The 26638-nt window shown below is 37.9% G+C and overlaps 1 protein-coding gene across 1 annotated transcript; it reads right to left on the bottom strand.

The window, feature by feature from the left end:
- Window positions 1–9312: 9312 nt before the first annotated feature.
- CETN3 (centrin 3) lies at window positions 9313–25663 on the bottom strand. The gene is made up of 5 exons (XM_056112434.1): window positions 25539–25663; window positions 24088–24223; window positions 21376–21490; window positions 13484–13675; window positions 9313–9721 (listed from the first exon to the last, which is right to left on the bottom strand). Exons 1-5 carry the CDS (start codon window positions 25553–25555, stop codon window positions 9678–9680), a joined length of 504 nt encoding a protein of 167 aa, XP_055968409.1. The 5' UTR covers window positions 25556–25663; the 3' UTR covers window positions 9313–9677.
- Window positions 25664–26638: the final 975 nt, after the last annotated feature.

Below are 26638 nucleotides of genomic sequence, written 5' to 3'. Positions count from 1 at the left end.
GATGTTAAGAAAGCAAATATAATATAAAAGCACAAAAAGAATGCCCTTAAAGCAAGAAGATTTACCAATTTTTTATTATATAAATTGACCATTTTGTGATAATAAACATTACAGCATAAGTAGAAATATTTCATTAAAAATTTAAGCCTTTAAAACAAAAATTTAAACCTTTAAGTCCAGACAAAAGCCACCGGAGAAGGGAATAAAATATCTGAACTGGCAAAATTTAGAAACATGTCTGTTGTGAAAAATAATTTTTTCTGGTTTATGTAGGTCATTCTGTAGATATTTTAAATACAAATTATTCTCAAAACCTGAATTTATATTTTATATTATATTCATTCCACTAAAATGAGTTGTTAATATATATTAAGAAATCCTTGTATATTTATTTTTATAGCATATAAAAACAAATGATAGATGTTAAGTACCATGTGGACTATGAAGGCAATTTTTCATCTATGAGCATACTTTTTTGAAAAGAAAGATACCATGCTACTGACATGTGAAATGCATGATCTTCCTGCCTTAGATTCAATTTTTTAATTGCAGCAATAGGTCCCCCTAGTGGATATTGAAAATATATTTTGTCCTATTTTTCTCTTTCCAAATGACTGTGACTGAAGAGATTAAGTTCATAGTTCATTTTTCCTTGAAAAAATGCAGTGAGGACGGTTTCAAAGAATTTGTTGATTAAGGAGGAGGCTAGTCAACTGACTTTCAATTGGTTTACATGCAAATTTTTACTGAATACATTCATAATTATAATAATAAAGTTCATCCTCAAAGAAAGGACATCCTCAAAGATTTAGGAGAGAACAAAGTTGAGTATGTAACCTTTTAAAATTTAGATTCAGGCGCTAGAGAAATAGCACAACGGGCAGGGCGTTTGCCTTGCACAAGGCCAACCCGGGTTCAATTCCCAGCATCCCATATTGTCCCCCGAGCACCGACAGGAGTAATTCCTGAGTGCAGAGCCAGGAATAACCCCTGTGCATCGCTGGGTGTGACCCCAAAAAAGCAAAAAAAAAAAGTTAGAATCATAAATGACAAGAAATTAGCTCATGATTCCTCGTACAGGTCAACTACTTCCAATGATTCCTCTCCTCTTCTTTCCATCTGGTTTGTGATCTGTGGTTCTAACTTTATGTCACTATATTTGTGTCAAGATAGTTTTTTATAAATCCTCTTCTGGAAAAAAGACAGGATATAATTAGAAATAAAATGAAAACTATTAACTCTTTTAGAAAAGACTTGTTGTCTTGGACAAATACCGAATTATTCCATTCAAAGATAGTAAGGAAATAAAAATGAGACAGGGCCAACAATGGCAAACCCTGAGGGTCTGTCCAAAACTAAGTCAGTGAGCCCCCACTTTGGAAAGGAGGAAAGGGGAACAGAGACAGGTGAGGGGATACTGGAACTCTGGAACTCTGCCGCTGAGTGCAGGCACACTGAATTGTAAATAGGCAGATTGTATTGTAAATCACAGTGCCAAAATAAAAAATAGAAAAGGAAAAAAAAATTCAGACCACTATCCATACTCAGCTTGCACCTATAAGACACCTTTTAAAAAAAATATGAGAGTTGTCTTCACTTTTGCATGGGAATTAACCCTTATAAATGAAGACACTAATATCTTCTAGGAATCAAGAGTTTTGAGTGAAAGAGTAGCTTTTGATTGAAACTGCTACCAACAGCTTTGCAAATCACCGTAACTAAAATGAATTTGAGTTTTTTAATTTCAAGTATTAGAAAACCTATCTTTTTTTTTTCTTTGTGGGTAACACCCGGCGATGCACAGGGGTTACTCCTGGCTCTGCACTTAGGAATTACTCCTGGTGGTGCTCAGGGGACCTTATGGGAAGTTGGGAACTGAGCCCTGGTCAGCCCCGTGCAAAGCAACCGCCCTACCCGCTGTGCTATCGCTCCAGCCCCAGAAAACCTATCTTTTAAAAACAACCTTTGAAACTCTATTATCACTTAGAAAAATATAGAAATTTAATCTTAATTCCACCAAAAGGAAATAGCTAATGGTTGTGCTTTATTATTAACTATAAATTTATGTAATTCTCAGATTGAAAGAGGAAGCCTCAGTTTACCTTTGCCAGCTGTCTTGAGGAGTCTCATATTTTGGACTTCCTGCAAATTCCTGTGCTTTTATTGATAAACAGGGAGTTAACAAGTGTCCACCATAAAATTCTTCCACAGAGCTTAGACCTAGAGGGAGGATAAGATCATTGGAAATACCTAAATCAAATGGCCAGACAAGGATCTGTTAGATCCTTTCAGACTCTGTAACGTTTGCCAAGAGGCAGATTTTCATGTCAAAGGGTTTATAGGAAAACCCTTGTCTTTAACTTCCCTCATTCCCTATAACACAAAGACCCGGTTTTTCTATAAAAATCCCACAAAAGAACCAGAGTTAATTTAGCCCTATACTAAATTCCTCCCCACTTGGGAAGCTCCAGCCCCAGAAAACCTATCTCTTCTGCTTTCCAATCAACTTCTCTACTTTCCAACTCTTGAGTCTGAACATCTTTATTACTCAGTATTTTCATTCTATTACCCAATATTTTCATTTTTGAAAATACTGAAGAACCTGGGAATCGAGAACGAAGAGAGACCCTCCCTGCTGTCATCCCAGCATCGTTTTCCTCAAGATATCCCAAGTTCTCTAAGAAGATATTTCCTTCAAACAGACCAAAAGCTTTTGGCCTTTGGTCTGCTTATGAATATGCCAAAGGAGTAAAGTGGCCTTAATAACGTGTGTTTAGCATTTGCCCCTTAACAATATCCTGAGCTACCTGAGCCTCCATAAGTCTTCCTAGGCCCCTAGAACCATATTTCTCGACCTTTTTGAGACTACCTTGATTCTTTCCTGTTGACCCTTCTTGTCCTGCTGTTGGCCCTATAGTCTCATGCTATGACCCCCGTTTACTTGATTTCTCACCTGTGGCTCCAACTGGAATACCCTGGCATCTCTCAGATTGAGAAACCCTACCTTAGAGGCTTTGGAATTTTCGAGATTTTTAGGACTAGATAGTATTGTAGTCCCTTAGGCCTATACAACAATTCCAACCGCAGGACAAACCTAGTTATCCCAATTTCTATTCTGAAATTGCAATTCACAAAAGATTTTTCACAAGCATAATCTAATTTTTCCCAAAATTAAATGAGGTCATGAGAACAATGTTCAGTGTCCTAGTTTTATTTTATTTCTTTAAAAAGCTTTTCACAAAAAGAAATCTTGACTACATCAGTGAAACTAACCAATTAAATATTAAGTTCTCTTTAATGTAAAGAAAATTCTTAGAATCAGAATCTTAAGGGAGTTACTTTTGTTTTCACTGCTAATGTTGAAAAAGTCCCACTATCCCTTCAGACTTAGATTAGCAACAATGATCTCTCAGCAAAACTGAAATAGAAATGTCTCTGGGCGAGTTCAGGTTAATTTTGGCCAGCTGTTTCAGATTAACTGACACTTTTAATCTTTATAGGAAACGAGAAAGGAAAATGTATGACTTACTTAGACTTAAGTCTACTTGTTTGGCAGAGACCATAAAATACATGCTTTCTACTCAAAGACAATATAATATATGTTTTCTACTCCTCAGAAGGCCAACCCCAAATCTTGAACCTGCTATTTGATGTAAGCTGATCGTCAATGGTAGAAGATGAGACTTGGAAATTTTTTTCTCTCCTAGCATTTAGCTGATGTATGTTGAGTGATTTGTACTCAAAAGAGCCATCCATCAGGAGGAGGCTAGCATCAGTAAGATGCCAGAACGTATGTTCTACAACAATACATGCTTGCTAGCTGTCAGGCTTACATAGACCTTTTGGAAGACCCTGGGGATAGACAGTCTATGGTAATGCCATACACTGAAAATGATCATTCTTTTCAGAGAACACAGTAGTGTGTTAGGAAAATGTTACAAGTGCATTTAAATTAGAAACGCTGGTCTCCAGGGATTCTGTTAAGTATCCCTTATTTCTTTTATTATAGAATAAAGAATACCAATTTAAAAATAGATTAAATTAAATAAAAAGTGGAAGTAACCCTGCTGATCTTTGATTCTATAAAATGTCAGTAATCATCTTTAAATTACATAATGAAAAAATATTTAACACAGTCTCTGAATAGGCTTAAAAGTTCCCAGAATTCTAAAGAAAAAGAAAATTTGGATTTTTAAAGATAATTAGATAATATTAATAATTATAATTAATCTTTAGAGAATATCTCAAAGAGTAACTGACATAAAAAAATATTATCCCAGGTAAACCAGAAATTTGATTCCACAAGTTTTAGATTTTACTTGACAAAATTTTAAAGGATCTTAAAATTTCCAATGAATCTTTCAATTATGGCAGATGAATAAATTCAGAATCAGGAAATGTAGACAAATTCACTTTAATAGATGTGTGTGGGCTGTTTAATCAAGATCTCCAAGATCCAACTAAGCACTCATCCAGATGTCTGCTGTATTTAATTCCATGAATTCCTGTTTGCAAAAAAAATATTGAATAGCATTCTACTATTAAAATGAGAATCAAGATAGCTATGGTGACAGGGCACAAGGCTGGTTTACGCAAGGCCCTGGGTGCGTTTCCCAGCCCAGCATGACCTCTCACCCACCCAGAACTAGCAAATGTGGCCTCTATTTTAAAAATAGAAGTGCAGTAGGTTGGCACTTGTTCTGCACATGGCCAACCTAGGTTTAATGCCCAACATCCTCTATGGTCCCCAAAGTACTGCCAGGATTGATTCCTTAATGCAGAGTCAGGATTAACCCCTAAGCATCAATGGGTATAGGCCAAAAACAAATTAAAAAATAAAAGAACAAATGACCTTTACCTGGGAAGCGGATGTAATTCAATGGGAAAGCACAGACTTCTCAACTAGCAAGCCCCGGGTTCAATGCCCAGTACCATTAGCACCATTTAAAAAATACAACAAAATGACTTTTCCTAGCCACTTCTCTCGTCAATGCACCCTCCACTTAGAACTACAAAAGCATTGTTTTTAGACTGTCGGATCAGTACTAAAACCTGGCTCCCTCCTCCTCCCCTTTGACTCCATACAAACCACACACCCTGAAGTAATCTATAGGAGCCATTGTTCCTGGGCTCTCAATTCAGAGCTATCGATTAATTCCAGTTTCTGTTATCTTGAATAAGTCACTCAGATCTTCCTTTTTGTGTCCAAAGTAAAGACAATGCAAAGTATCTACCCCAGTAAACTGGTTAAGATTTAAATTCACTACATGCATCGATAAATGTATGTAAATACCCATGTGTGCATGGAACACAGGAGCACTTATTACTAAATGTTTGAAAAAAAGCGTTTCCTAGAGCATTTTCCAAGCTGAGGATTCACCCCTGTCTCCACCTGTACTGTAGCACTGTAGCACTGTCCTCCCATGATTTGCTCGAGCGGGCACCAGTAATGTCTCCACTGTGAGACTTGTTGTTACTGTTTTTGGCATATCGAATACACCACAGGGAGCTTGCCAGGCTCTGCCGTACGGACGGGATACTCTTGATAGCTTGCCGAGCTCTCTGAGAGGGATGGAGGAATCGAACCCAGGTCGGCTGCATGCAAAGCAAATGCCCTACCTGCTGTGCTATGGCTCCAGCCCTGAGATGTGTAATTTGGTGCTCTTCTTTTTGGAAGCCTGCATGCTCTCTTTAGCACTATGTTGCAGAATACATCAACATTCATAGCTTTCTATACTTCCCTAATTGTTCAGTTGCACAATATTACCTTCCTCATTCCTCAAGAATCTTCCCTCTTAGAAGTAACCTTCTCATGATAAAATATATGATCAGTTGTTTTCATTATAAAGCCTCCCCCCCCCACCACCACCATTTTATGCCCAACAATATAGTGGCGAGATCGGGCGCGTTCAGGGTGCTATGGGCTGGAGCGATAGCACAGCGGGTAGGGCGTTCACCTTACAAGCGGCCAACATGGCCGACCCGAGTTCGATTCCTCCGCCCCTCTCAGAGAGCCCGGCAAGCTACCAAGAGTATTCGATGTGCCAGACACAGTAACAACAAAGTCTCCAATGGAGACGTTACTGGGCCCGCTCGAGCAAATCGACGATCAACGGGAGGGCCTTTACCTTTACCTTTTAATATAGTGGCAAGGTGGGGACTCTGTAAACTACATTTCTCCTTTGCAGTTGACACTTTGTTAGGTACCATTAATCAAACAAGAGATGGGAAGGCAGGATGGGGGAAGCAGTTTGCTGTTTCCTGTTAGTTGTGGCAACCCCGGGGCAACAGCTCTTTCTGGTAGCAGTGGTAGCCCTTGCTTCCGATCAACTTTTTCTCAGCGTTCTCCAAACCACTCATCATTCGCCTCCAAGTGTCATCTTCTACACGCACACTCCTCTAAAACTTTCCCATAACCCAACCTCCTGTTCACTCAGCTCTAGTGTGCCAGCCCCCTCTAATTATCTTGTGCTCCACGTTGCAATATCAATTTATTGGTATTGGATTTATCAATACCAAGTTTCCTGGTTCGATACCTATTTATCCGATTCCTGTTATCACACTGCTGAATTACTAGCTGTTCTTTTCCACCTGTCTGAAGCCTAACTCTGAAAACTATTCTCAGAGAAATAACAATGGGGATCAGGGAAGAGGGTTAAAACTACTTTTGCCTTTGGGGGCTGGAGAGATAGTACAGCAGGTAGGCCGGGAGCTTTCCTTGTATGTGGCAAACGAGGGTTCAATATCCCACATCCCATATACACCCCCAAGCATCTCCAGGAATAATTCCTAAATGCATAGCCAGGAGTAACATGGGCATCACTGGGTTTGCCTCCCCCACCCCCCAAATAATGAACTTTTGCCTTTGCATAATGCCTAACTCTTTATGCCATTTCAATTTCACTACATTTTTAGTGACTTTTGGAATTTTCACACTGGTCTTTAAAACATGATTTTAAAAATATATTTTTGAAAAATACATCACTGGTAAATCCGTGAATTTACTTGAGGCTAATATCTGACAGCTGTCTTATGGAATTCTAGCCTCTAGCCACTCAACTGGATAGTCTCCGATGTTTACTATGTAAGGTCATTAAAACCAGCACATCAACTAACTTGAAAGTGTTCCAGTAATAGAGCAAGATGAATTTCCTATAACCAGGGATTAAATAAACCTATCAGAGTATCTGTCATACATTAGGTCCATGAGGAATGTTTTTTTTTCCTTCCCCATCCCAAATATCACCAGACTCTTACCCAAGAACTGCTCATAGGTAGGTACCTAGATTCTTTAGAAAGCAGGCTTTGTTGGCTTGTAACACAAGCAAAAAAAGTAAAAAGTATTGGCTGACAAATCCCAAATTATCAAAGTTTACCAAGACATCAGAACTTGCAATGCACAAGTCAAATTTAACAAGTAACAGATATTTTCTTCTATCATAAAATGCCACTGCTTGATATACATGACTACAATAACAAAAATAATTACCACCTCCACCCAACTCCCCTATCCTTTTAAAACAAATTTACTCATTTCTTATTGCCACCTCTACTGTCAATTTTGTCTTTCAAGTCTATAATTACTTATTAACAACTGGGGGGGTATGTGTGTGGGGAGAAACACTGAAATAGCATATATCCTCTGTAACACAAAGCTTCTACAAAGAACTCAGGTTTGGTACTCTTCACTCTAACCCACAGTAATAAAACAAACTAATGGCATTCCAAGTATTATATAAAAATATAAAGGCTATTTTTGCAACAAAAAAAGTAGTTTCGTGGGCTGGAGAAATAGCACAGCGGGTAGGGCGTTTGCCTTGCACGCGGCAGACCTGAGTTCGATTCCCAGCATCCCATATGGTCCCCTGAGCACCGCCAGGGGGTAATTCTTGAGCGCAGAGCCAGGAGTAACCCCTGTGCATCGCCGGGTGTGATCCAAAAAGAAAAAAAAAAGTAGTTTGGTTTGTTACAATTAAGTGGTAGAGGATTAGCAAATCTAGATTTCTTTTTATCTGTGTTTTATGCTTCAATCTTTATACTTTACATTCCTAGAAATCACCTTGATGATGGAAATCACCTTATTTGATGATAAAAACATAAAAGGCAACCAGGGAGATTTTTTTTTCAGTGTTTGTTGACCTGCATGTTACTGTGAACTAATTTCATATTCAAAATTCAATTTAAATTTAAAACAATGGAACTGCTTTCTAGAAAACTGAAATGTGACCACTATTAAATTTCTAGAGGTGGGGCTAGAGAGAGATAGTACAGGAGGTAGGGCTCTTGCCTTGCATGTAGCCAACCCAGGTTTGATCCCCAACACCCCATTTGGTCCCCAAAGCCCCACCAGGAGTGAACCCTGAGTGCAGAGGCAGGAGTAAGCCCTGCGCACTGCCCAGTGTGGCCCCAAAATACAATTTAAGTACAATAAACAAAAGATGACTTTTCTCTATCTATGCTGGGTTTGCTATGACACGCTCAATAACTCATATGCTGAATTAAGTATATGAGTTATGAAAAGAGCTAAAAAGATGAAAAGAGCTAACCAATGTATGAGTGAGCAAGTGTTTGCCCAAAAGCTTTGTTTATAGTGCGTTTAAGAGCTTGGGGGAGAAAATTTGGACATCATTCCTTATTAAAAATTATTAGGTAGGGTTGGAAAGCTCTATTACCAGAGCATATGGCTTCTGGGACCAGAATCCATATGTACAGAATGAACACCAAATGTAAGAGGTAAAGGATATTGCCCCTTTCAAAGCAAAGTATCACGATTTCTATAGATTAAGCCACATCTAACTCACTTCTCTAAGACAGAGGACTCCCAATACTTGGAAATTCCATCTCTACTCTTTCTGGGTAAGAAACACAAAATGTTCCTTAATAGAAATACGACACTTTCTTGTGTGACTTTGTTTTCCATCTAACACTGTTATATTTAATTGAGTGATAACTTTCTTAACAGATCAAAATTTAAATCTTTCATATTGTCAAGAAGTTATATGGCTCCAACTTTATCAGTTTCAGAAGGAAATACTAAGATTTAACTGTCATAACTTATGTTAAAGGACCAACAGGTTCTAGAACATAATTAATGAGGACAAAGTGTCCATACATACATCTTCCCTCCACTCTGAAAGATATGACTTTTAAAAATGGAACTGTGTCCATAGTAAGTCATCATTTTATACTGAGACATAGAATACCAAACTTACTGTGAAAAAATGTAGTATTCTATTGCTTTCTGTCTGATTTTGAAACCAGTGTAAGAGTTGAAAAGAGTTAACAAATATTTGGAATCGAAATAACAGGCAATTCACTAAACTTTAAAATACTAAAATAAACATTTTATTAACAAAAATCTGAAAAACTTGTACACCAAAAGTCACTACTTATGTTGAAAAAAATTAAAAGAATGTATACCACATGATTACATTTTTAAAAACTTTATATAAAAGTTATATTATAAATACAAAGCTAAACCATTACACTACTAACAATACTATTCATACAAATAAACTTAGCAGTAGCAAAATATGAATACATAAGATGCTTATTTTTGGTTCTTCTGGGGTGGGGGAAAACTAAGTTGGCTTTTTTTTTTTAAACATGGCTCCAGGCACAAAAATAGAAATTGAGATGGTAACTACAACATTCTTCTTGTTTATCCTTGTAGTTCTTTAAATGTCACCAGTCATAATAGCAATGAATTCCTCTTGATTTACTATAATAAAAAGAGGACATAGTTAGGAATATTAATAGTTTTTTGAAGAACAATACTATTTTACACTATGCATCTTTAATTTTTATACTATTCAAAATTCTACGTAAAGTTAAAGATGGTTTTAATTTGTTAAGCTAAGCAAAATTATTGATAGAATTTATAAAAACCTATAAAATGTGATAAATTTGTATGTTACAGTATTAACTTGAGAAACAATAAAATGAAAATTACCAAAAAATCAACTAAATCATATTCATATATACTTGACCTTGCTGATCCCCAGGAACCCAAACCTGCCAGGAATAATCCCTGAGTACAGACAGACCCAGGCATAAAATAATTTGGGGAAACAGTTCAAAGGGTAAATGACTTCTCAGCGAAAGATCCCAAGTTCAATCTGCGGCAGTACCACTGGGTATATATCCCTGGTGCCCTCAGGACTGCATGACCCGAGCATCACTAGGCCCAAATCAGTGCTCAAATTTCAAATGAAGTTTCATATAGTTCCCAAACCATACTCTGTATGCTATTTATGGATAGTATTTCAAAAGTAATTAAAACAATTCCATAATTTTATACCTAAAAACAGAACAGTTATAGAAAAAAGCAAAGTAGAAAACTAAGGGAAGTGGCTGGGGAATTTAAAATACCAATGTTTTAATATCAACGAGCTTTTTAGACAGTTTAAAGAACCTGTGAAGATACATTTGAGTTTATAACCTTCTCTATAAATAGGATCATATATCAAGTCCCTATATCAAAGAAATGTAGCACAATGCAGATCTTAAAATAGGCATTCGATGAAATATTTATAAGTACACTTCATTTTATTCTACACTGCCTTTTGATACAAAATGTTTTTTATACATCAATCATTTCATAGGGTAAATGTTATGTCATTAAAATAAAGAATTTTAGAGAAATTAACAGGCTAATACATAATTTGGAGAACAACCAGCTTTGGAGGGGACAAAACAAATCTTAGCATCTGAAGTATCAGTTATTTTACCAATATATTACTTCCTATAATATTACATAAAATTTAACATCCATACATAAAGAGACCTAATATTTTATGTTATAGCACATGAGGCAACACAGGAGGCAATATAGCACATTATGGCTGCAAGCATGCTCTTCATCAGTATGGGGATCCGAGTTGCGGACTGAGCTCTGGGCTCTGCAGTGTGTTAGAGTTGTGATAACCTTGGACAGTTTACAATATCTCAGAGCTCTAGTGTCCTCATCTGTATATATATATCTATCCTATGTAAGAAAACATGTATAAGATTGTATTTCACAAATGACTTTCAAAATTGACACATAAGCCACAAATTAACACAAGCACAGAATCTAATATATATTACTGTTACTTATCATAACTAAAAGATAGTACATGTGGGCTTTTCCATTGTTTCTATCCTTTCCACAAATATTTTAAGTCTTTATTGTACACCTTTATATTATAAATATTTTGTGAAGAAGGATAATGAAGTTCCATAGTTTTATTTTTATTTTCCATTACATCTTTTTTTTTCCTTCTGGTTTTGGGGCAGCACTCAGGGTACACTCCAGGCTCTGTGCTCAGTAATCATGCCTGGAAGTGCTCAGGAGACCACATATGGTACCAAAGATAGAATCAGGATTAGCTGCTTATAAGACAAGACCTTCACGCCTTTGTACTCTCTCCAGCTCTACTGTATCTTCTTTTCCTTTAACTCTATATTCACGTTTATTATCCTCTGTATACAATAGAAAAAAATATTAAATACTAAAATGCTGGTGTGAAAAATTCATAAAAGCAAAAGAATTACTAAAATCTACTTTTCAAAAGTCTATAAAGCATTACATTATTTCTGGTTTAAAATAAGGACTCAGTTATTTTTAAAACTGCTGACAAAATAAGCAAAAATTAAGTGGTCAGGTTAACAAATTATTAAATATAACTTCTTACTTTTTCAAAAATGTACATATTTTGTACAGTTACAGACATATATATAAAACAATATCCTAAAGCCAGATTAAGTGGTTTGGAGTTCTAGGTCTCGTTATTTATGAATATGAAAAGGTCTTTCAAAAAGAAAAATACGATTTTTCTGAAGTTGCCACAAGAGCTGCTCTAGTTAAAGGTCTTTTAAGAAAGAATATCCAAAATCAAATATATTCATAACTCGTATAAGCATTCATAAATGTAAGTAAAATGTGCATGTAGTATGCTATCATAAGGTCTACAGAGATATTAATAATAATAAATTCAGACCCCATGAAGTATCTAAGAAGATTACAAATTCTTGGTAAACTCATTCTCACATTGGGAATTCACACACACACACACACACACACACACACACACACACACACACTCTTACTACTAAGATTATGCATCTCTCACACACACACACACACACAATCTTATTATGCATCATTGTGTATTTTCTTTGAATCATTCACTTGGGATAAAAGACTAACTAACTTGCCAGTTAGTCACTTGAATGAACAGCAGAATATCCAAGCAACAGTTCTATCAATATTCTCACCACTAAAGAAGGCACTTTGAAGAATCAAGTTCTGGGGCTGGAATAATTGTAGAGAGGGTAGGACATCTGCCTTGCATATGGCTGACCCTCGTTTGATCCAGGCATCCCACAAGGTCCCCCAGCCCTACCAGGGGTGATCCCTAAGTGCAGTCAGGAGTAAGTCCTGAGCACTGGTGGGTGCGACTCAAAAACAAATAAAACAAAAGTTCCTTTATATATGGAGTGGATTTTAAATCCAAGCATTGGTTACAGTTTAAGAAATCATTTAAAATTCTTCAAGTTTTAAACATGTTTGTTTAACAGTAAGCATATCAGTACCTTTTTAAATACTAAAATGTAGAGAAGTTCCCTAATACTCAAATAATATTCTCGTAAATATGAGAAGGCCTAACAATGCAGACAGAAATAGGTAATTAGAGCATTCTAGAATTAAGGAATGCCATGATGAGTGGCACAGAATGAAACACGTTTGGGGAATAAAAGTGTGCACATATGGGAGGTGAACACTAAAGCAGGAAAGTGAAAGAATGTAATGGGAAATAAGATTAGAAAATGCAGAAGAGATCGGAAACGTCTGTGAAGTTTATAGGCTCTGAAGAATCACTTTAAAGGCTTTGAGCAAGGAAACCAAATTATCAATCTTGCTTTTAGAAAAATGCCACGAATACTGTTGAGAGAAGAGAGTATGTAGGCATGGAGGGCTGGGAGACAGCTACAGAAGACAGTCTGAGAGCAGGACAAAACCTGCTTTGACTTGTGTAGTGTCAGCACATAGGACATTTTATCAATATACATCAACAGAATTAATATATATATATATTAATATATAACCCGAAGCTATAAACCAAAGCTATTACAATAAGCTGTTATAATGATCTAGGACAGCAGCAATATATAAAAAATATTCAAAGTATTTGAAGGCTGGGGTCAACAGAACTTAGTTTAGCAGTGCATGCAGTTAAGGCAGACTGGTGATATTTCATACTAAAAAAAAAATGTAGTAAACTTCTTGAAGATTGGATCTCATTTTATAATTCATGCAGCTGGTTTCAAAGATTTGTGTGTTCTAAATTGGAGTAAAATATTTGTGCAAAGAAGCCCATAACAAATGAACAACTAAACGAAATGGACCAAAGGGTCATAAAGATCATTTAGTTACAGAAAAAGCACTATATATTTATGCATCAGGAATACCTGAGATACACATGCGTAACTTGAAACTTACTTTCTCCATCACCATCTTTATCAAATTCTTCTATCATAGCCCGAAGTTCTTCATCACTCATGTTCTCACCCAATTCTCTGGCAACTCGTCGCAAATTCCTCAAGCTTATTTTACCAGAATCATCATCATCAAATAGTTTAAATGCCTTCAGTATTTCTTCATGAGGATCTCTATCTAATATCCAGTCTGTCACTATAGTCAAAAAAATTTTTTTTAATTTTTTAATGAATCTGTATAACCACAAAAGCAATTATTGTGACATTAACCATTTGATGAAAATTAAATATATAAAATCAAATCTGTCAGCATGTCATTTTACAATAAAACATTAAATGAGAAATCTGAAGTTAGAAAAAGCCAGCCTATATTTTAAATTTTAGCTCTGTGTGTGTACACACACACACACACACACACACACACACACACATAGCTAAAATATATAACACCCAAGAATAGCCGAGATAAGTACCAGGAGGTTTACTCCATGGCCTGGAGGCCAGCCGCACATGCTAGGGGAAAAGGCAGCTCGGACAGTCGGATAAAGAAGGGAGCACCAAATAAAAGGTGTTGGGAGGATCCTCCCAGGATAGGAGATGCATGCTAAAAGTAGACTATAAACCGAACATGATTGCCACTCAATACCTCTTTTGCAAACCACAGGACCCAAAAGGAGAGAGAGAACAAAAGGGAATGCCCTGCCACAGGGGTGGGGTGGGATGGGGTTGTGGGGGGTGGGAGGGATGCTGGGAGCATTGGAGGTGGGGAATGGGCACTGGTGGAGGGATGGGTATTCGATCACTGTATAACTGAAACCTAAGCACAAAAATTTGTAAGTCTACAACTGTACCTCATGGTGTTTCACTAATAAAAATAAAATATATATATATAGGTTTATTATATGCTGAAAGTAGACTATAGACTGAACGTGACTGCCACTCAATGCCAACAATTTAAACTATTAAAAGCATAAAATAAATTTCAGAGGAAAAATAGAAAGGTTTATATTTATATAAAATTATTTTAACATCTCGGAGAGCCCAGCAAGCTACCGAGAGTATCTCACCCGCACAGCAAAGCCTGGCAAGCTACCCGTGATGTATTCGATATGCCAAACACAGTAATAACAAGTCTCACAATGGAGACATTACTGGGCCCGCTCGAGCAAATCGATGAACAACAGGAGGGCAGTGCTACAGTGCTATCTTAACATTCACAAAAATAAGGAACTATGGTAGGTTTCATTAACATTAAGCACACAAGTCTAGGCATTTGTAATGCAGCTGCAGAGATGATGCACTAACCAAACAATCAAAGTTAACAGGATAAGCTCTGTTTACTGGCTAAATTTGATGCTAGCAATGACTATTCCTCAAATTTAGCCCAACTTTTTTAAAACAAAGCTCTGACAAAACTGCACAGCCATAACTGATACAGATATAGTCTCAGGCAGTAGATGAAAATTCCATAAACATCTTCCTAACTTAAGGTACCTATTAATTTTCCAAAAATATAGAAAGTACCTACTAAAAAGGATTAAACCTGACTACAGTTAAGAATGTCGTAAATGCTGGGAGAGGTGCAGAGAGGTAGTATCAGGCTTAAGGCATTTGTCTTGCACACTGCCAACTCCAGTTCTACCCATTACTGCATCACCAGGCATAATCCCTGAGCGAGCAGAGCCAGGACTAAATCCTGAGAACACAGTCCAACACTCTCCCAAATATCAAGAGGCCATAACCAACAAAGAATATCTTTGTCCAGTACTCTACCTCTCAGGCAAATAAAATTAGAATTTCCTATCTCAATAGTAATAGTACATTTTAATACACAAAATACAATAATGTAGTAATTAAGCAAATAATATTTAAAACAGATAGTCTCTAATAGCTATAATAATAAAAATCAAAGTAAAAATCTGTGGTACAATTTGTCTAAGTTACATGATAAATTCTGGAAAGAGCTAAGTAAGTATCATTGAAGTAATTATGCATGCTAGAATTTGTAACTTTAACTATGTCATTAAAAATAACTAAGTCCTATTGAGGTTTACAAAATCATTAAAAACCACTGAGTTCAGAAATGTAGTAGTAGAATTTAAGCTTTGTGTGACTGAATCCCTGAATATGAGTCCTTCGAAGAAGCCTCCCCAAACAAAAATATTAATATACTGATAAATATACTGCAAAAAATGAGTGGAAAGTACTAGAATGTTTCACACACCCAAAAATAAAAGAAAACTCAAGTCCCAAAACAAATTATTGTTATTTTGCTGCTGTTTCATATTTGGTTGAATAAACTTTAAAATAAGCACGGACTCAAGCTAACCCTAAATCACCTACATATATATTCAATAATTTTATTTTATTCATTAAATTTTATCCAAGATTCCCAAGAAACTAATTAAAGTATATTACTATAAGTATGCAAATCATCAAGGCTCATAAATATTCAGCTAAAAAGGAGTTGGCATATATACAGCCATAATACCAAAATAAAATACTGCACTTAACTCTATGGCTCAAACTCAACTAATTTTGAATTTAGTCCCAACAAAAAAAAGCAGGACAAGGAAAAAAAAAGTGTTAAGAAATTTTCTTCACCAATTAAATAATTTACATGACAGGTGAACCAAAAAAGCAGCTTGCTGAAAGTATTAATGTACTTAAAGAAGCAACAGGGTGATCTGGGGAACAGATGGGGCTCCAAGATGTATAAATTCTTATTCCACTGGTGCTTTAATTGTGTTAGCTACTTCAGACTTCTCTGTCTAATCCTTTATCAATACTTTGCCTTAGAATGCAGCCTTTCTTAGGAACTATAAAAACACATCATGCTGTACAGCTAAAACATTACTAGTCTATAACTTTATGGTGACTGTCCGCCATGCCTTCATGTTCTATTCCTGATCTACAAAGCAGAATTTAACTATAAGAAACTTATTTTTCTTCAGTGAAAATAATGCAACCCACACACATGCAGTTTAAGAAGGATTTGGTCTATTTCAAAAGTATCTGCCCATGTAACTATTTTCAAGTGATTTATTTTTACCAGAAATGGACTTCCTCTGGCCAGAGAAGTCCACTGCTTTGCACAGGACTAGCACTGTGTGTCGCCCCCGGTGCCACCAGGAGGACCACAGAGCCAGGAGCCACCCTTGAGCACTGGCAGGTGTAGCCCAAAAACCTCTCCCGAAATAATGTACTGCCTCAAACTCATGAGAACTGACACTTCAGAATAGAGCAAATTAAGGAACAGCACATGAAATTGTTATCAAAAGCTGGATGGAGATGCTGGAGCAATAGTACAGTGCAACAGTACAGCGATAGTACAGTGGGTAGGGTACGGTGTTTGCCTTGCACGTGGCCAACCCGGGTTCAATCCCTGTCATTCCGTATGTCCCGCAATCCCTGCCAGGAATGATCCCTGAGCACAGAGCCAGGAGTCAGGAGCACAACCTGGTGTTGCCTCCCTCCCCACCAAAATAGAAAACACAACAGGAGAGACAGTACAGGGTGGGCTAAGACACTTGCCTTACAAGCAGCTGACCCAGCTGGATTCCCCAGCACTGCATATGGTCCCACAATGCCAGAAGTGAGCTGAGCACAGATCCCAAACAAAGCCCTGCGCACCACCATGTACAGCTCAAATACAAACAAAATCTAAAACCTCTACAAGAAATCATCAAAGCAATGCTAGAAACATAGCTTCAACTATATCACTTACTTCTTTTCAGAAGTACCTGTAACTCAACAATTTGGAACCCAAACTCCTCCCACTCTCACCATAGATGTGACGCCCTGTCCCACAAAACACAACAGCATCATTAAGAGCTAGTGTCCGCTAGTGTCCCCTTTGGAAAGTGTGAGCATTATCAGTCCAACCAATTTCATCAATGATTAAAGCTGGATATTGTTTCACTCCGTTTACTGTCTCCCTTTTCTTCTCATCCTTCTGTTCTCTGCATAAAGTCCATTATCTTCCGCCCGCAGGCTCACTTCCCTTCAACCCATCTTTACTGCCTTCATGATGTTTCCTTCTGAAACACATCATTCTTCTTTAAGGAGTGACTCTGCTGCCTAAAATCCATACTCAAAATGTTATGCAAGATTTTTCCTGGCTGACCCAATCTTACCTGGCCAGTCATTTTTCAATTCTCAGCACAAGGGACTACCCAGAAGTTTGCCAAACATGCTAAAAATTCTGGAAACAAACTTTGTTGCCGTTTTCTCTAGTCCTTCCCAAAGACCATCTTCTTGGGGTGAAATCCCAGTTACTTCCCAAAAGCTTTTAATTACTCCAGCTTAGAAAATAACGTTTCTTAAAGGTCAAATGAATAATATTTAGTGGACTTTACAAGGGATAAGATGAACACAAAGACTTTGTCTGAATACTCTATCTTGATAATACAAAAGCAGTATTAAAAACCATGAATGTGGCCAGAGATAAAACTTTTCTGGGGCTGGAGAAATAGCACAGTGGGTAGGGCATTTGCCTTGCACACGGCCAACCCGGGTTCGATTCCCAGCATCCCAGATGGTTCTCTGAGCACCACCAAGAGTAATTCCTTAGTGCATGAGTCAGGAGTAACCCCTGAGCATCACTGGGTGTGACCCAAAAAGCCAAAAAAAAAAAAACAAAACAAAAAACTTTTGCTAACCCCTGACCTATTAGCACAAAGTATCAGAGCTACTGTTATCACCATTTAAATGGTAAACTCCACAAAAGAGTTTCATTCTTAGTAACATTTAATTCTCCTCCCTCATCCCAGTACAGTTCCTAAAGGCAAGAATAATAATGAGTCAAATATTTGCCAAGCAAAATTAAAAAAAGAAAACCCACAGTGTATTAAATAAGCAATAAATCACGTATTCCAAAATAAATGAAGTATGGGCATCTGATTTATCTGGGTTTAACTTTAAAACAGCCATTTTAAACACCTATACTACTCACTAGCTTCTGCTATCTAAATTATAAATTTATATTAAATATATTTTATTAGTTTTCTAACATTAAGGAAGATTTCAATTGTCATACTTCATCCAGAAATATCTGTTAAGAGTAACAGTATCCTGGGGTTGGAGCAATAGCACAGCGGGTAGGGCGATTGCCTTGCACGCAGTCAACATGACCGTAACAGGTTCAATTCCCAGCACCCCATATGGTCCCCTGAGCACCGCCAGGAGCAAATCCTGAGTGCATAGGCCAGGAGTAACCCCTGAGCATCGCCGGGTGTGACCCAAAAAGCAAAAAAAAAAAAAAAAAAAAAAAAAGAGTAACAGTATCCTTACTAGGTAATACGTGAAACTAGACACAAGTGGTCTGATTTGAAGTTACCTCTCTCAAAGTATGAAATATATATTCATCTGTTGTCAGATTTTTAAAATAAAAATTAAGAAACAATAAAACACAGTTTTTAAGTGATTTAAAACCATAATGATTGATTGATTGATAGCGAGTGTTCTCAACAAGTCGCTTTACAATAAAGTATATACTAAGCTTATCAAAAAAGGGTGATCTATAAGAGTCAGAATTGGAGTTTAGCTATGACCATTTACTAAAAAAACAACCGAGTATTTCTGTTCTGGTAATAGCACAGAAAAGATGGCATAAGGAGGCAAAAACAGGTAGAGATAGCATCGGGCTCTAGCTTGAAATCTTTCTAGATTTTACTAAATCGCAACTCAAAAACCTTTCACATGATAAAGTGTTTCAGAGTATTATCAGTTAAAACGATGAAACGGGTTTTTAAATAAATTTCTTAAAGTGCTTTAAAAAAATCAAGGTCATTAGAAAACTATAAACATGTAGAATACAATAATATTGTATTCCAGTGTTGTATACATTTTCTTGAGCCACTGAAACAAAAACAAGAATTTCACTTTAAAGTAACAACTACCTAAAGGCACTTGCCATATGCTAGAACCTTAACTTATTCCTGTTACTTAATCCTTCCACGAGTCCTACTAAGGTAGTACACATATCCCCATTTAATAGTTGAAAAGGAGGCATAGAAAACTGAAAAGCTAGTAACTGGTCAAAGGCAGATCTGAACTCAGTTTACCTGGTCTCTCAGGGGTCCAAGCTAAATAGCTTCACTACCACATGAACCTTTTCAATAGTAGTGTTTTCATTATATCATCATACCTTGTTTTTAATACATAATCTATGTTGAAACTTGAACTAAGACCATAACCCCCCAGAAAACACCAATTTTTCAGGAGTTTATTCACATCAAAAATATTGGGTGACTAAAAACGGCTTGCTCCTGCTCAAGAAAATCATGATACAAATTAAAAGAAAAAATTAAGATTCCTAAAGGAACGAGCTGCCTCTTGCAACTGTAACCAGCTATAGGATAATTTAGCTATGGCTTGCTATGGCTTCTTTCTCCTTCAGGTTTATCTTTAATTTTTCTTCTCCCAGTTTTTGCTTTTTTTTTTTCCAGACTTAAAAATAAAAATTACAGGGACTGGAGCAATAGCACAGCGGGTAGGGCGTTTGCCTTGCACGCAGTCGACCTGGGTTCGATTCCCAGCATCCCATATGGTCCCCCGAGTGCTGCCAGGAGTAATTCCTGAGTGCAGAGCCAGGAGTAACCCCTGAGCATCATCGGATGTAACACAAAAATAAATAAATAAATAATACAAATTATTAGGGTTAGGTATATGGCTTAGTGGTAGGAAAGCTCATGATGTTTGCACAGGTAAGGTCACCCCTAAGTTACTAACCCCCCCAAAAAAATTACTAATATTATCAACCCACTTCTTTCATACATCCTAAATGCCATTTACTTTTGCTTCCTTTCGCTTCTCTTTGGATATTTGAAATAAAGGACTTATATGAATGTGTATGCTAGTCAATTTGTTACAAAATTGTAAAGAAATGTAAAAATAACTGATATGTTTTGTTGTGACTCTTTTCAAGTGCTACCATGATATAGAAAATAAAAACAAATATATGTATTTTTTCAGATTATGTACCTGATACATGAATTATACATTATATATATATGTATATATATATATATATATAAAACACACATTTCATTTATCATGCTCTAGGTCAGTAGTTTTAACTGTCAGCCCTTAGATAGATGCTGTACCACCACAGTTGTAAAAAGTTCAAAAGTACAGCACTAAGCAACATATTTAGGTAATAAAAGCAAGTCCTTGCCTTCCAGAATCCTTTAACAAACCTTATTTATATGCTATAAATAATTCACAAAAAATCAACTATACAAAAGGTCAACCACATTACGCTCATGACACATTATCTTCCACTGGTCTTTCTAAAATGTTTTCTCTTGCTTCCAATCTGCCAACTGCCTCACTCAGTACTATTTCCTCTCACCAACAACTCTAAACAGTTTCTTTTATTCACAGAGATCTAGGTCATCCAGAGTACGTAGCTCCTAAGCTTTGTCAACCTGAAGACATGCACTTCATCCCCAGCCAAAGATACCAACTGCCACCAGCTTCCCTCACTCCCATTTTGCCAACAAAAATCACATACCAGAACAGTCTTGGGAAATATTTTCCAAACAAATATATGCCAAATTTTGTTTCACTCAGAAATTTTTGAACAGATATTTAGTTTATTACCACAGAATAAAAGGTACACATTCCTTAGAATAATACCTTTCCGTGAGAAGCTATACAACAGTCCCCTTGTTCATATTCAGAATGTAGATAAATAAATCCCACAGGAAAGAGATAAATATTATTTTTCTTTGAAATTCAGGAAAAATATCCCAAAAATGTAAAGTGAGAGATCCATACTACATAAAAAGCTCAATAAACAAAATTCTATAACCCAGAGAATTTAAGAAATACTGATATTAATCACATACTCCCCTGACAATTGATGATAACAGAGACTATTAAGATACACACCAACTTCATTAAAATCTTCAAAGGTGATTTTCCCTGTGGATTCTCTGTCATAGTCTTTAAGAATCTTCAGAACATCAGCCTTTTTCACATCAAACCCCAAGGCTCTCATTGCCACCTTTTGGATTAAAATGGAAAAGCAAATTATAAGGAACTTTATAAAAGAAGTAATTTCCAATTCTTAAATAAGTTTTTATAATTTAAGCGATGACAACATATTAAGAAAACATAATTGTCTTACATATTTATGAGTTTAAATATGCAATAGTTTTTCTTCACTGTTGAAATTAAATAGCAACCTTTACACTTCTATGTTCCTTTTTTAAATATGATAAAGCAATCAGTAAATATTAGATTAGATATACAATGCACTGGCTTAGTGGAAAGATAATTTTAACAAGTTATTTGTTATCAAAGGGTTGTATAAAGCGGTAAAACATCTGCGATATAAATATAAAAATAACATTTATAATAATTATTAACAGATCAGATCCTACACCAACTATTCCAGGGCTGAGTTTAAAAATCTTGAAAAGTTACTGGTTAAAGTCCTACTTTAAAAAGAGAAGAGATGGGGGCTAAAGGGATAGCACAGTGGGTAGGGAGTTTGCCTTGCACACGACCAACCTGGGTTTGACTCCCAGCATCCCATATGGTCCCCCAAGCACCATCAGGAGTAATTTCTGAGCACAAAGCCAGGAGTAACTCCTTTGCATCGCTGGGTGTGACCCAAAAAAGCATAAAAAAAAGAGAGAGAGAAGAAGAGATGTTCTTTTTATATGGATGAAGAGAAGTAAAAAGTATTTAGGAAAAGGAAAGCTAGTTTCTAAGCAGTCACAGAAATCAAAACTAGGCTGAGGTCAGTTAAAAGAGTACCTGACCTCATCTGAATGGGAAGAGTATAGACAGGAAAAAGCAGTTTGCACATGAGAAAAGTATGCAGTGGCCAAATAGTGTTCAATTAAAATAAAAAGTACTCTGAGCTAGGAAGACAACCCCACATGCCTTGTATGCAAGGGGCCTAGAATTTGCATGGTTCCCAGAGCACTGCTCATAGGAGCCCTGCTGGTCCCCAGTGCAGCTGGGCCAAATTCCTAAATGATGTGCCTGATGACCAAATATACAGTCCACCGAGCACTACTAGTAGTTCTCTAAGAAAATCAGAAGAATCTGCACTTTAATCATATACAGTGGAGTCACTAAAGTTTGAGAAATGAACAATACGGTGGGAAAAACTTTTATTTATTTTTGGTTTAGGATCTACACCTTTGGTTATCAGGGCTAACTCCTGGCTCTGTGCTCAGATTCACCTGTGGCAGTGCTCAGGGGATCAGATGCAATTCCAGATATTGAACGAAGGCAGGCTGCCTGGAAGACAAGTGGCTTACCCACTGTCCTATCTCTCCTGTCCACTATGGACTTCTAGAAAGAGGAACCTAATGGAAGTGTAACGGGTGAACTGAAAATGAATAAAATAAGAGGTCTGTGTATGAAACAGGACTGCACACTAGTCACAGCAATAGCAACACGTACCAGTAAGAACTGAGCAAACTGGGTAACTAAAATAAACAATAGTGGGAGGGTCTGTAGTGATTGCAGCCATATACTGCTTCATCCCCGGCTCCCCACACTGTTTCCCAAGCCCTTCAGGCATATAGTTCAAACACCAAAGAACGAACAAAACAACAGTGGGAAAGAAGGAAAGAGTTACTTACAGTGTTGCATGTAACAGCCCTACTACCGTTAACACCAATTTTTCCTGTATCTTTATAAGAAATTTTAAGCCCTAATTCTGATTTTCCCCATTAATATTGTGTTGACATCAGATATCATGTACACTGTACTAGAGAAAGCAGGCTGACGCTGCTACTAACATGTTTATAAGACAATTCTTCCCCAATCAGAGCAACAAAAAAGTAAAAACAGTGAAAACATAAGGAAGAATTGTCTAAATCCACTAGCTTAATACATCTTAATTATGTGGAAAAAAATCTAAACCTCACCTTAGGAATTGTTCAGCTTAGGGAATGGAGAGATACAACAAGAGCAGGGCGATTGTTTTGCTTATGGCTGACCAGGGTCTAATCCCTGGCATCCCATATGTTCCCTCGAATACCTCCATAAGTAATTCCTCAATGTCCTCAGTGCAGTGTCAGAAGTAACCCCTAAGCATCACCAGGTGTGGCCCCCAAAATAACAGCAACAGCAAATACTGTTTATCTTTTATGAATTAGATTTTCTAAGAAAATGTTTTAGGAGTCCTGTTAAATTTTATTATAACACTGAACTGTAAATGTTTAAAGCAATTACATAGTCCCAAAAACCAATGAAAAATATTTAACAAAAAATGCAAATCATGTTAAAAGAAAATTTATTTTAAAGTATGCTATTATAAGGACTGGTGAGATAGTACAATGGGTAGGGCGCTTGCCTTGCATGCAGGTTTGATTCTAGTCATGGCTATGGTGCCTTGACCTGGCTGGAGTTATCTGTGAGCACAGAGCCAGAAAACCCTGAGCATCACCAGGTAAGACCCCCAGAACAAAACAAAATAATAATAGTAATAAAGTATACTATTACAGGGGCTGGAAAGATACCGCAATGAGCAGCAGCTCATGCCCTACATGTGGGAATTCTGATGGCTACAAAGAAGGGGGACCTTGAGCACTGCAGGGTGTACCCTTACTCCCCACCACGAAGATGTATACTATTTACCTTTAATTCATGATAATCTATTGCTGCATCTTTGTCAGTATCAAATAATTCAAAAGCATCTTTAATTTCTTGCTTTTGTTCTTCAGAGAGTTCTCTTCGTTTTTTCCTCTTTGTTTTGTCTACTACAAGTTCATTTCTATAAGACAAAAATTTAAAAGATCTACTTAATCACATATGTCAGTATATTTCATCAATGTCTCTAAACGGACTGACTCCAAAAATGCAATTTAAAAAAAAAATTTTTAGGTCGTAAGTTTCACATTTCGACAACAGCATTTGGGAAAACAAAATCTCCCTACATTACACGGAGCACTGGTCTTTCCATAGTCTAAAAGTGCTAAAATTCTTCCTTTCCCTAAACTGAAGAGCATTATAGGTAATTCAGAATGATAATGGCATTTCTTCCTCCAGCTTTGGAGTTATTCCCGCTATTACTGTAAGGAAACAAGAACCAGAAGAAACATTTTTGTCAGCAATCCCAATGAGTACCTGTTCTGTTACCTTCATTATACAATACGGGTTTGAAAACTCCAAACAAAAGCAAAACTTACGCTTTGACAATCACTAGCTTATCTTTGCGGGTGCTTTATTATCCAAATTATTTTCAAAAAAAAAAAAAACACTGTATGGCATCAAATTTGTACGTGAGCACTGGTTTTAAATTTTTTTATTTCATTTTCTAACAGTGTAACACTTCGGTTTCTTCCCGTCACACCAACAAAATAGTGAGTCGAAATAGAACAAATATGAAACGCCCCAAAGGTACACCTTTGTGCTCACTGTCCCAATGCACAACGTTAATAACGGTTTTGTAAACCTCCTTTCAATTTGCTTCTCACAAACTGGAAAAAAAGAAAAAAATGAAAAAAAAAAATTAGCAGACCTGAAACTGCTCCAACTTTTCAAACTTGGGGACTGCAACACTAGCAACAAGCACAGGCTTTGAAAGCAACATCCATAAATCTTTAATCACTAAAATGGGCCTCCAGTTATACCGTCAACCAGGGGCTCAGGAGACAGGAGAGGATTCAGTGTCATTTCCTAATCTGCGTGCTCCTGAGCCGCTGCTGGCCTGAGAGGGGCTGGTCGACCAGTAGGACCTGCACCAACGGATGCAGTTCCTGGCGCTGCTTCCCCCGGGACACAGCGGGACCGGAAACCTCGCGATATTTCACGCCCCTCGCACGCAATTAAACGAGCCCTCCGGTTCGGCGGTGCAAACCCCAAAGCCCCGGCCGCTGCAGCCGAGAGGCAGGGGCTCGCCGCAGGCCGAGCAGGGCGGCCGAGGTGAGGACCCCGAAGCCAGCCCGCAGGGTGGGTCAAGCTCCCTTCCCTGGCCCCGCACTGCATCTCCTTCCTCCTCTCGGGCCCGGCTGCACCCCTTCCACGCAACGCCCGCCCTGCGTCCCACTGGGGGCTGTGGACGGCGCTGCCGCTAGCTCGTTACCGACCTCAGAGCTAAGCTCATTTTCTCTCCGGACAAAGACGTTCTTCTCGAGAACGACTTTAAGCCCTGCCAAGGCGGCAACGCCTTTCCACTCACTAACCGCCAGCGGACAACACCAACGACGGCGCCGGCCGGCCGCCAGCTCCGCCCACGCGGCGGACAGCGTCGGAGCGCGATTGGTCGATCTTGCCGAGGTCCTGCCCACCGGGGCGCCGGCGTCAGTGAGCTCCGCGCTGATTGGCCGTGTCTCGCGTCCATCAAAAGGACCTCCGTAAGGGCCTCTCCGCCCACCCCGCTGGCCGCTCCGTTGGCTGCTTCCCGCGCCCTTTGCACCGCGGTGGTCCGAGTCCCCTGGGTGTCGTTTCTGTTGGCGGGTGACTCTCTCCTCCAGGCTGAAGACTGCGGCCGATGGGCCGAGAATTAAATGGCTTGGTGGGCACGGCCGAGGAAAGACCACGCCGTCAGCTGTAGATAGGCGCGGTGCAGGCAAAAACTGGATACGGAGGCTCTGAAAGTTTCGCCCTCCTGTGTTCTAAAACCTGGAAGGACCTAAATACACGGATATTAAAACGCATATTTGGAAACCCCTTAGAAAGGCGCTTTTATTTCCCTCACAAACTGTCCAAGCGATTTTTGAGACCGTGCTGTAGAAGAGGTTCGAATTATCAGTGGGCTGCTTTATTGGGCTATTTACGGTAAAGTTGGTGCCCAAATCGCCCTTCGCGTCCCCACCCCCACCTTCATCCTTCCTGAATGGATCTGTACCCTTAAGTTCTTCGTTTGCAATATCGTAAACTGCTTATACTTAGGGTGTTGTCTTTACCAAATTAAACCTCTTGAAGCTCACTTCAGGCGTGTGAACATTTAATATTTGCCTTTTCATTTCTCTTTCCCAGCACCTGCATTACTTGAAGGTCTGGATTATATCTTTCATTTAACACTTCCTAGTGCCTAACGCAATATCTGATGCATTCCTTCATTGTGCTGCTTAGAATGGAATTGAAAACTCACAGGGACCGAAACTGCACAGCTTATAAAAAGAATAGAAAAGCTGAGACCACCGGATGGGACTGGGGAAAAGGGAAATTCTGCAAAATAATTTTC

This window comes from Sorex fumeus, unplaced genomic scaffold, assembly GCF_029834395.1.
Source record: "Sorex fumeus unplaced genomic scaffold, SorFum_2.1 ptg000018l, whole genome shotgun sequence".
Classification (NCBI taxonomy): Eukaryota; Metazoa; Chordata; class Mammalia; order Eulipotyphla; family Soricidae; genus Sorex; species Sorex fumeus.
The sequence above is the reverse complement of the archived record's forward strand: the minus strand, read 5'-3'. Positions and strand labels throughout refer to the sequence as shown.

Coding starts and splice junctions, on each gene's coding strand:
- CETN3 (XM_056112434.1), bottom strand. Junction 13,676..21,375: donor TGAAGATTTTAATGAAGTTG/GTGTGTATCTTA, acceptor TTTTGACTATAG/TGACAGACTGGATATTAGAT. Junction 9,722..13,483: donor TAAAGATGGTGATGGAGAAA/GTAAGTTTCAAG, acceptor TTTTTATTATAG/TAAATCAAGAGGAATTCATT.